Source organism: Belonocnema kinseyi, chromosome 7, assembly GCF_010883055.1.
Source record: "Belonocnema kinseyi isolate 2016_QV_RU_SX_M_011 chromosome 7, B_treatae_v1, whole genome shotgun sequence".
Taxonomy (NCBI): Eukaryota; Metazoa; Arthropoda; class Insecta; order Hymenoptera; family Cynipidae; genus Belonocnema; species Belonocnema kinseyi.
Window position 1 is genome coordinate 95,943,701 of NC_046663.1, and position 12,698 is coordinate 95,956,398.

The window sequence follows — 12,698 nt, forward strand, 5'->3', positions numbered from 1 at the left end:
TAATCTTTTTAATTGACAATTACATTGCTTGGTTGAACTTTTTTATTAAACATTCATTTTATTATTTGAAGATACAACTCTCTGGTTGAAAATTCAACTAATTTGTTGAAAATTCTTTCTTTCTTTTTTTTTAATTTTATGAACATAAAATTTATCTATTCCATTATTGGTTAAATATTGATCATTTTTAGTTGAAAGCTTAACAATTTTTTTGAAAATTGATGAATTTTATTGTAAGTTTGTATTTTTTAGTAGAAAAATAATCTTCTTGATCGAAAATACAATTACCTAGATGAACTTGTTTGTTAAAAATAAATTTCAATATTTGAAGATCAATCTCTCTGGTTGACCATTAGTTTCGTTTTTTTAGTTGAAAATTCATGTTTTCAATTTTAAGTTAAATAATCATCGTTTTTGTTGAAAATTCAACAATTTGATTGAAAGTTGATGAATCCAACCTTTTCTTTTAAAATTCAGTTCTTTGTTTGAAATTAATATTTTTAAGTTTGAATTTCAACGTTTCTTTTAGAAAAACCGTAATTTTCGTTTTAAAATGTACAACTGTTTTATTGAAAATTCATCTCTTTTGTGGAAATCTGATTTTTTGTTGCTTAAAAATGCAACCTTGCCTTTTTCAGTTAAATTCTTTTGCTTTTTATTTAAATTAAAATATTCTTGGTTAAAATATCAACTATTCATTATATTTTTAATTTAGAATTTATCTTATTTTTATGGAAAATTCAACCGCTTGGTTGAAAGTTGGCCTTCTTTTTTGAATATCCGTTTAAGCTCCACTTAAGCTGGAAAAGTAGAAAGGAATTTAGAAAGATCCCTCGACCGGACAAAGTTGCCCAAAATTCGTCCCTTTTCAAAGAAAGTTCAACTACAGTGAAATCTGGATTTAATGTCGGTTTCGACGCTGACGATGACCATAAGTCTAGAGTCTCTGAACTGTTTTATCTCTCACGTTTTTCGTCTATCTCCTGTTTCTATCTATATTATATCATGGCTGAGTGAACATCGCACATCCTCCCCGCAGATCTTCTCACCTATCCCCGCGGCATGGCGTGAATCCTCAACACTGAATCTAGTACCTATCACTAAATCCAGATTCGACTGTATTTGGATGTAAATACAACTGATTCTTGGAGAACTAACTTTTTTTAATTCGACTGTTTGATTGAAAATTTAATCCTTCGTTAAAAATGTATTTATTTTATTAAGGATTCATCTCTTTTGTTTGAACATTCAACTTCTAAAAACTCCTCTTTTTGGCTCGAAGATTTGAATATTTGGATGAAAATTCGTCTTTTTATGTTAAAAATTCAACTACGGATTTGGTTGAAAATCCTTTTATTATTCTTAAACGTTCAAATATTTGCAACTAAACTGTTTGCCCAAAAATTGATTTGTTTGTTTGTGGAGAATTCAATTATTTTGTAGAAAAGTAGTCTTTCTTGGTTGAAAATTTATCTCTTTCTGTAGAAAATTATTATAGTTTCTTGATGGAAAATTTTTCTATTTTTTTGAAAATGAAATATATTTCGACTTCAAATCTTAAGCATTTCATATTAAATTTAATATAGTACCTGTAAATTAAATTCCCCTCTTCTGAGATAATTTTGGGTTGTGAAATATTTTAAAATATTATATGCTTGTATATTTTTTATTATTTTTTTTTATTTTACGCATTTATCAACTGGAATCACAGAAAAATTTTCGACGTTACAGCAGGAGGGGGATCGTATTTGTGACGCCTTAATGGTGGATTTAAGATTGGTTTGATGATGTGTGATGAAGAAGGAGAGGGGTGAGAAATGTGTTCAAAATAGTGCGACGTAGTTTTTGAACGGACCCAAAGACTATGTTAATTTTTCCATGAATTAAAATTTGTTTTTTAACTTAATTTTTAACGAATAAAATCAAAAATATGCATTTAACCAAGAAATGGTCACAAGAAAATTTTTAAATCAATTTTAGGCGAAAAATTTAATCATTAAATATTTTATTGTATCTTGTGTCTTTCTTCCAAAGATGTGTTATTTTTCACGAATAAAACAAAAACTATATTTCTTATCAAGAAATGATATATCATATCATTCGACGATATATCATATCGTATCAGGCTGCAATTTATGTCAAATGTTCCTCTTGAGGTAGCGAAAAAATTTCAAGAATTTCAACCTTAAAATTGCATTTTTATGGAAGTTATGGGGGGGGAGAATCAAAAAAGTGATTTTTCTCGAAAACTGCTTGACCGATTTTAATGAAAAAAATATATGTTATGGAGACTGATAAGACAATTTTTCAAAAAATTCAAGGGAATTATATCACCAAAATAAAAAGTAAAAAAAATTTTGAATTTTTTGAGATTTTTTTTTAAGATGATGTTTTTGACATTCATCAACCGTCTTTTCGTAAAAAAATCTATACATCGCCTACATTAACATATTTTTCCCCCGAACTGATCAGAGTGGTGCGCCATAGTTAAAAAAATAATATCTGATTTTTATACTATCAAATGGAAACTTGATATGACAAATTCTTAACGATATGCCATAATGAATAGGAAAAATTCAGAAAACAACCGAAAAAAGACGAGGATACATTTTCAAAAACGGCAGATTACCTGTTCAGGCAATTGTTCTAATTGTTTGCAAAAGTCGGGTTCAAAATGCGCGTGTGTACTTTCCACAGCAGTCGCGATAGGTAAAGTATACTTCAGAACGTCTACTCTACTCCACTGTAAAGATTATGTTATGAATGGAGAGCGGACGAGCCCAGGCTTGAGTTCCGCACCTTGCCTAGACTCAGCTCCATTGTTGCGGGGAACCGACGCATGGGGTGAAGTAGTGGGAGAGCGCGTGAACGCCGGGCATAACCCACGCTCTCCCACCGCTTACCCCTAACCGAAGGTTCTCCGCAACGACGGAGCCGACCCTGGGCTCGATGCGCAACTTCATACTGGACTCGTTCATTTTTTAGATATGAAAGATCAACTTTTAAATATCCCTAACATTTACTGTGTCGATAATAATACTAGGGAACTACAGTCTTGTATTTTATATAACCGATGAAAATATAAGTTATATTTAAACAGATAAAAATATTCTAAGATATTACAAAACAATAAAAAATTTTGCAATGTTATTTTAATAGGTATGATAAAAAAGACCAATTACATCGTTAAGGGGAGGGGGATTGATTCCTTCCCTCTATTTAGATAAACCTTAGATATTCAATGTTTGAGACAAATACATGCTAGTAGTTCAGTCGTATTAGTATTATCAAAACAGTGATCAATCGTCGAAATTTTGAAACGTTGGAAACAAATGACAACTGTGTGGTGAAACAAGTGAAAGACGCTCATATTACAAAGTGCGATTCGTATTAGGGATCGTCCATAAATTACGTAACGCGTTTTTCTTTTGTTTGAATAAAGACGAGCATGAAATTGATGTGAAGTTGAGAAAGACACAACGATATAAACAAAAGAAAAAAGTGTTACGTAATATATGGACGATCCCTTAGTAGATTCTACGCACATGTGGAAGTGAGATTTTGAATACAAAGTTTGGAATATACGGAAAATCGTACGAATGAAATTGAATTCTTGTGTGACTTTAAATACATTATTAAACATGTCAACTTCTAAAAAAACTGATTCAACGAAATGTGGGAGGTGTTCTGTTTTCTTGCGAAAGACGAGGGTTTCAAAACTTATGATTCATACGGAGGCTGAGGCAGCAGCGTTATCACAGTCAATCAATAAGACGTTACTTATTGGCGATGTACTGTGTAATAGATGTCGCAAACACGTTCGCATTTCGAGTATACGCTAACCGTTAGAAGCGAAAGGAAATAGCCATGAAACTGGAAACAGCAGAGACATGGCTGAATCCCAAGCGGGTCCTAGTACACAAGCATCACAGAAGATGCAAAGAACTCTGCCATCTACATCATCAGAAAGTTCGTCGGAAAAAGACCCAACGTTTGCAGCTCCAGAACTGTTAGCAGTAAAGCCTCCTGCGGACACTTGTGTGGTAGATATGCCTTTCTGTAGAACAGAATCTAGCCATAAATACTGTGTTTTGTGGTTCAGTTCTAAGAATCTAACTGTTATACCCCTTGATGCCCGTGTGCAAGCCGTTATCAAAAGGGGCATATATATCCTGAAAAAAATCGATGCTGTCCAACAAACCTGCTTAAGTAACCTTTCTTTGAGGAAGAATTGCATTATTTGCGAATCTATTCAAATAGCAGTACAGTTGAACTTGTGGATTTAAAGCACTTTATGGAGCAACTTTCCGAACGTTGCGAATCTAATATAAAAGAGCAGCTGGGCAATTTTTCTCTATCAGAAGATCGACTTAAAGTATTAACCGGCCTGACTTGGCAAAACGTGTTGGATCTGGGCAGTAAAATGACGTCAATAAGAAATACTATTTGCCGGAACGTTGAGCAGGCTTTGATTGTATTTTTGTAGAAGCTACCGCAAGGGCAACTATAATGCCATTTTCGCCGCACTTATAGGATTGAATCGTGAGCAACAAGTATCAGAGTTTTCTAGTTCAGTGCTGAATGCATTTCAAAAGGATATTTTACCTGTGTCTTTTGGAGTTAAAGCTGTTTCGGGAGACGATCTTATCCTTAATCATACGTCTCCTACTGCAAAGAAATTGTACGAATTAAAAGAGAACCAGCTGATGCTCATTTGTGATGAAACATATATTCATCATCAGAAAAGCGAAAGCAATGAGTACCAAAGGAAGTCCTTTTCAGGACAAAAAAAAGTACTATTGTGCAAGCCCTTTACCATCTGTATGACAGACGGATATATCGTTAATATGCCTGGTCCATTTTACGCTACTCAAAGTGATGCAGAGATTATGAAGGTAGTTTTCTCCGACGCACATGGCATAAAGACACTTGTGCGAAAAGGCGATATTTTTGACCTTGACAGAGGCTTCCGAGATATCAAAATGTGCTTAGAAGAAAAAGGGTACATGGTGCTTATGCCTGCATTAAAAGGAAAGCGGTCACAATTGTCGACAGAAGAATCTAACGAATCTCGTTGGATCACAAAGATTCGTTGGGTTGTAGAAGTAGTGCATGAAGCAATAAGTCAAAAGTATACGCTTTTGCATCATCAGTTGGATAATAAACTAATTCATGCAGTAGGCCTTTACTGTCATATAGCCTGTTTTTTGCAGAATTCATATGGAAATCGTTTAAATTCCGATGAAGGAATATCTGACGAAATAATATTATACATGAAATCTAGACGTAAGGTAGAAAACACTTTGGCCCTTGAAGTTGAAGAGTAATGATTGAGTCGTCGAAAAACAGCATTTCAGCCATTATCGTCGCATGACATTCTGCACTTCCTTGAATCAATGGAGAGAGATTTAAGAATCCTTTTTACGGGATCGTATCAGCTGTCATACGCTGTTTCATATCTAGCAGAAATAATTGACGAAAATAAAGAACTACACATACGATATCTACAAGAAACACCTGAAATAATACAGGTTGAAGTAAGATCTAGGCACATCTCTAGAAAAACTTACAAGGGTTACATCCACTACAGACCTAATACTACCGATTATTCAGCGATTTTGCGTTATTGTTGTGATTGTGCAAACGGTAGGCGTACAGTAGGATGCTGATCGCACATTACTGCAGTTATTTTTTACCTTGCACATGCAACATATCTGTCTAAAATCTTGAGACCGGCTGAAAATTTAACAAAACTGTTCCATTATGAAGAAGTGGATCCGGTAATAAATGAAGATAGTGACGCTGACTAAATATAATGATCGCTTGTTTTAGAGTTATACATAATTCGTTTCAATGATCCTTTAAATCTTCTCAGTTTTCTCTCTAAATTATTGCAAACTAAAATCAGCAGGAAGACGTGGATTAGGCCTCCAGGGGAAATCACATTAAAAAAACGCGCAGCCGTACTGTACCTCTCGGGTGGTGTGGAAGCTAGTACACTCGCGTATTTTGAACCCGACTTTTGCAAACAATTAGAACAATTGCCTGAACAGGTAGTCTGCCGTTTTGTGAATGTATCTTCGTCTTTTTTCGGTTGTTTTCTGACTTTTTACTATTCATTATAGCATATCGTTAAGCATTTCTCATATTAAGTTTCCATTTGAAAGTATGAAAATCAGATATTATTTTTTTTAACTATGGTGCACCACTTTGATCAATTCGGAGAAAAAATATGTTAATGTAGGCGATGTATAGATTTTTTTTGTGAAAAGACGGTTGATGCAGGTCAAAAGCATCATCTTAAATAAAATCTCAAAAAATTCAAACATTTTTTTTAATTGTTATTTTGGTGATAGAATTCCCCTGATTTTTTTTAAAGATTGTTTTATTAGTCTCCATAACATATATTTTGTTCATTAAAATCGGTCAAGCAGTTTTCGAGAAAAATCACTTTTTTATTTTCCTTTCCCCCTCCATATCTTCCATAAAAATGCAATTTTAAGGTTGAAATTCTTGGAAGTTTTTTGCTACCTCAGGAGGAACTTTTCACATAAATTGCAGCCTGATACGAGTGGGGGCCGATTTGCCATGCTTACCCGGCTAGACCCTTTTATAATATATGTGGCACATTTTGCACATAAAGCCAATATTAAAAATAAAAAATTGATATAAAACATTCATTAAAATAATATACTTTTAAAAAGGCCGTAGTTACGTGTGCCGAAATTTCCGTACGAATAGCGATATATAAACAGACAATACCGCATTTGACAAATTATATCATTAAATATAATGCAATTCAATATTCGTCAGATACAAATACGTTAAAATTCTTTACATTATGCTTTTTATCATATATTTTTATAAGTTACTTTTTTCATAATTTCGTTAATGGTAATATAAACTGATCTGAAAGAAATTCAATTCGATCATTGATTTTTTTTTACTATTCAATTTGTCTACCTATACATTATTTATGTAAATATAAAAAATGGTTACTTAAGAATTGCTACATATTCAAAGCACACGAAACCACAAGTTATCAAATATATCATTCTCTCAATAGAATTAAGTTTCATATACATGTATCAATTTTTTGAGAATCCTGTGATGATAAAAGGTGCGTGCGAGATTTTTAGTCTACAATCACCCGTAGATATGGTTATATATATATTTTTTTAGACTTTTTGACAAGTTAAGCGTGAACTAAAATAACTTAAGCATTTTAAAGAACTACTGCGATCATAATGAACGATAATTAAAATGAAAGAAAACGAGATTATACCATTTTCTCAAATCTTTGTTCAAATCTCTTCACTTTATATTTTTTCAATCAATTTAGAAGATAGAAATTCTTTACTAAGGGTTCTAGATATTTTTGCTTCCTTTTTAATCTGTGGTCGATTCTAGAAAAGCAGATGACCAAATCTAGCCCGAATAAAAATGCTTCAACTTGATTTCGACTTGAATTGCCCCCAATCAAGACATGCTGAAGTCGAAAAGTTCGACTTGCGCATGTCTCAGTTTTGAGACGGAGCCAGACTTCAATTTATGTCTTGGAGACAAGTTTTTATGTCTTGAAGGCATAAATTTATATCTTGAGTTGAATTTGTATTACTCCAACACGTGCGGTTTATAACTTCGAGCGTATACATGCCCTAAAAAAAGGGTCATTCTAACAGTCATAAAAGCTAATCTTTGTTAATGATTAAACAATCTTGTATATTTTTATACAATATATATATTCAATCAAATTATTTACGGATTGTTATTTGTATTATACATGTTTGACGATGATACCGAAAATGTTGTTTGTTTTTTACGTATTTCTAACAGCTTAGGAGATCCTTCTAGAAAGTTACAATTTTTATTTTTTTGAAAAAAATTTTTAAGGGTTATACTCGTCCAGACCTACTGATTCTGAATTTTTAAATTAAAAATAACTAATTTAATAATTAAAAATTTTTCATTCATCAATTTTAATCTCATTTATGAGCCAAAAAAGGTTCGATAATCCCAGCCAAGACAAGGCTCACCTTGAGTCAAGTAAACATCATCTTAGCCAAGACAAGGCTCGACTCAATGTCTTGGAGAGGAACTCAAGTATAGAGTTGATTTATTAAAATGATTCCGTAACAGTATCAATTTAGCCCCCTACACCTTCCCCAAAATTCCACATAATGTATGAATGGGTCCTTACTTGGGTATTTATCGTTTCGGACGGACTTTTATTTTCTTACTCTAATATTCAATAACACATTTTTGTAAAATAACAACTATGACTTAGTAAGTTAATGTTATAATTAATACAATAATTAATTCATTACTTATACTTTCTTCTTACAGAATTACAGAAGCCAAATTCGCAGAACATACTTTCTTCTGCTAAGAATCTCGTAATAGCTTCTGTCTATCATTTCGAAGATCCTGCACAAAATATTTGGGATATAGATCCAAATGATATGCTTGTTGGAATAAAGGATATTGTGGATTTGAATTCATATCCAAAAAGAATCGTCTATCCCCATGCCTCAAGAATTATAATACACATCCATAGCACGATGGCTTGCGACATAGCAAACAAACCTCAACCAATAGGGCACACAGATCCTCAGTATAATATGTTCTTTGGAAAAGGCGAACCGGAATACTATCGTAAGGCCAGTTTAATCACAACGGTCGAACAATACCATGTAATATAATAAATAAATGGACAATTTTCAAAATTAGAAGAAAAAGAAGCCTTGTTGTAAAATCTTTAAGTATGCCCGATTTTTTGGTACATGCCATTGTGAGCGTCCACACTTTCTTCATTTCCATCATTTTTATTCCTTGGCCTGCAGGTCTATCTGCATAAGAGACAACTCTTGTTTGAAAAAATTAATTTTTGAATTTTTAAAGTTAATTTTGCAAGATTTTGCTGCTTAATAGATACAAATCTATTTTTATTATGCTTCATTTAACTAAGAATAACCACCTAAAGGCTTCGAAACTTACGCCTCGATCGAAAAAATAAATTTCTTTTACAGCTTTCCTGAAGCAGATTACTTTTTTTAATGAAACTTTTCATGCCTCAAAAATTCATCGGATTTGTATAAAACTTATATAAATAGATCTTATAGGTGGAATGGCTTCAAATTCGATATCAGAATTCAAACATTTTAAATGGCGACAACATTTTCATATATGTGTATGGTACTTGGTATCAGGGTTTTTTTGTGGTAATTTTTATTTAGAATTTTATATCAAAATTGGAAAATAAAAAATATCGGATGCAACGTGTTGGCCAAATTTTTTTTTAAATTTCACTTTCGCGTGAAACTTGTTAGGAACGTGTTTTGGGGCTTCGTGCGAAAAAATTCTTCCTTCATTTTCTTGACACCGAATGATGTTTCCTAATCCAAACTTTCATACTTGAATGCAGCACTGATGTATCTTGAAATTAAGTTTTTATTTTTTTCCTAAATTTAAAATTTGATTTTTATAAAAGTTTTTCGTCTCTTCTGAAGAATAGTCAAAAATTTGGATATGTCCTTTTAGTACGCCAACCTCTAAATGACTACATGCTTTGCAATCTAGTTATGGGTTTGTCCAGGATGTCTGCCCAAAAGAATTAAAAGAGTTCGAAATATGTGAATAATTTTAAACGTTTTTTAAAGACTTCAAGAGATTTCTAAACATTTTTACAGACATCTAAGGTTTCTTTATTTGAAAAAAGAATTTTGTAAATAAAAATATAATTCTGAGTTGGAAAACAAGATAGTTTTTTATCATAAGAATTACAATCCTGATTTGGAACAGAAAATATTTTAAAAGAATTATAATTCTGAATTTTAATTGGGTTTTTTTTGTAAATTATATTTTTCTATAATAGAATTAAAACGATTTTCCAACAGTTTCGTTCAATGGCAAAAAAACTTTAATCCACGTCAATTAATAATTCTCTACGAAATTTGCCTGTCCTGAAGCCTAAACTATATTTCTTCACGAAAACCCGCTTTAAAACAGCTGTTTCAATCTTTGAATTAAGATTCTTTGCGGAAATTCCCTCTTCATAAATAAAAATTATGATTCTGTATGGAATTTCCTTGTATCAAAGTATAAGTTATAATTTTTTACGGAAATTTTGTCATATTTTTATTTGCAAAAAAAGTATGTTTAAATTTAAACAAATTCTGAATTTTTTATTAATCAGAATTAAAATTATTTAAAAAATCTTCCCTTTCCATATTGGGAGTACCCTGTTTCAAGTTCAAATCACAACTCTTCACGGAATTTTTTGTCTATTTAATTTATTTATTCCCCGCCCAAACTCAAAATTACAAATCTTTGAGAAAATACCCTATACCAAGTCGCAGATAAATTCATTTGTTAAATTCCCTGCCCCAAGTCAGAATCATATTTGATTACAAATTAATCGAGTGTAATTCAGAATGATAGCAATTTCGTTTTTCCAAAATTTGGAAGAGAGAAGTTTCAAATTGTGATGAATTTTGAATTAGAACAGGGTTCTTTTTATTTCATTATCCTAACGAATGTACGTATCAACTGTCTGAAACCCACTCTCCCTAATCAGGACTTTTGGTGATAGCTTGCATTGTTTCCGAGAGTAAAAAAAAATATTTAAAAAAATACCCTTGCCTCAAAAATGATTTTGCCCGCACAAAATTGATATGTCTTTTTTATACCAGCAGAAACTTTAAGAAATATTGGAAAAAATAAAAAGGTTGTTTTTTCCTGAAAATCTTCTCTTGATGTTTTCAGACTTTATTACAAAAATAAAAAAGCCCCCCCTGTCTTATTTTTTCTCCGATTTTGTTTACAGTTTCTGCTTATATAAGAAAGGCATTCTATCACTTTTATAGGGGATTAGCCATATTTAAGAGCAGTTAATTTTGTTGTTTTGAAATATAATTGCTTATTTTTTATTGTAAACGTTGCAAAATATTACAAATGAGCAAAATATCTTTTTTGTGGAAGTTTTCTAGATGTGTAAACTTACATGTGAACATTTTTTGTACCTTTCGTTGCTTCTGTAAAAAATGCAAAAACCCGATTTTTAAAAAAAAATTCTCAGTGCCCTGTTGTCCCGAAATTCGGGATGACTAGTCCAATATTTTTTATAAGCTTGGCTAGTCATCCCGAATTTTGGAAACAACCCTTTTCCAACTCCCCAAATTTTTTAGGACAACTGGAAACGGCCAAAATCATTGTTTTCAATGTGAATCATTAGTTTATCAAGAACAAAACTGACGAGCTATTTAATAAATATCATACAGGTAATCGTCGAATAATTGTAACAATAAATGCAACCATTTAGTTTCATAAACTGTGAAATACCTTCCTTTATTTCCACCATAGAATATTATGTCTAAATACCAAATCTACTAAGCTGGACCACTTTGCCTGATTTGAAATAGAATTGGTAATTAGTACATTCGAAAGAAAAATCAGTCACTGACTAAAATTCGCCGTGTTTTTCGATTTGCCCAAATTCCTGTTCATGTAGACACTAGACATCCTGGTTACTCTAAACCTCTTCAACATATAGTCATATAAAAATAAAATAAAATTGTATTCTGCAAAAAAACTACTAGAATCTTTAACTGAACGATAAATGAAGCTATTAGACCAGACAGAAGTTTAAAATTATTGTTACTTGTACCCCTATGACTAGTAAGAAGAATAAGGTTGGTCAAATCACTACCCATTTCCAACTTCTCGTTAAATATGATCATTGCGATATATCGTGACAGACCCATATCTGAGACATCATAGTAACAAGAGTAACAATAATTAAAAATTTTTGCCTCATCAAACCGATTCATTTGTCATTCAACTAAAAATTCGAATAGTTGTTTGCCAAAATAATATGGTTTTTCCTATAAAAATAAAGGTGACGCCCCTATTATGCAATCTAACCGAGTTAAAATTCTCGTTACAGGACTAGATAGGTTTGCATAGGTTAGTTGTAGAAACTATCGACCTACCTTACGTTTGACACTGATGGAGCAAATATAGGTATATCAACTTGTTGCGCTTCCGTCACTTACCTTGATTAATAAAGTCATGGTGAAATAGTGAAGAGAGCCGAGAAAGTGTCGTAGAACTACGGAGCGACAATAACTGATTGGCAAGTGGTCAATTTCACGATTACTCGATTTTTGAGTCGGAAGGAAGGGCAAGATTTATCTATCGGTCTTTTCAATGACGCGGAGGGAATGCGTAACAGGTGGATGAAAACAGCAAACTGGAAAGTGGAGCAACTGAGGAACCAACAATGAAATGTACGTGCTGGAGGAAGAGAGAAAATGAGTGCAACTGCAGAAGGGAGGACTGAGGATATAGGTACAAGTTAGATTTTAGATTTAAAATATGTAAGTAAGCCGCCGTTCCTCTCAGCACGAAATCTGGGGACGCACTGGCCCGAGCCGAGTCCTCCACAGCTTTCCTCCCCATTACCTATGAGATATATTTGAAAGTGTGTGTGTATAGATTGTACAACCGTACAACCGACCGGACACATGCCTCCTTCAGGTCCCTGTAGTGCACACGTGCATACCCAGTTTGAGAATCCCAATGAAATCGCTTTCCTCCAATATCTCACTTGTTATCGGATGACGAAAAATACCTTCCGTGAAAGTCGTCCCATTCGCTCAGGAGAGCTCAGGAAAACCCCAACCATACACAATCACCTG

General features: G+C 32.7%; 1 protein-coding gene across 1 annotated transcript in view; it reads right to left on the minus strand.

Moving 5' to 3' along the window:
• The window catches only part of LOC117177020 (ejaculatory bulb-specific protein 3-like), a 55,087-nt gene extending 42,658 nt beyond the window's left edge, over window positions 1-12,429 (minus strand). The window contains exon 1 of the mRNA XM_033367475.1: window positions 12,054-12,429. Coding sequence (XP_033223366.1) covers window positions 12,054-12,071 — 18 coding nt within the window. The 5' untranslated portion in view covers window positions 12,072-12,429. The remainder of the gene's footprint in view (window positions 1-12,053) is intronic.
• Between the last annotated feature and the right edge of the window lie 269 nt (window positions 12,430-12,698).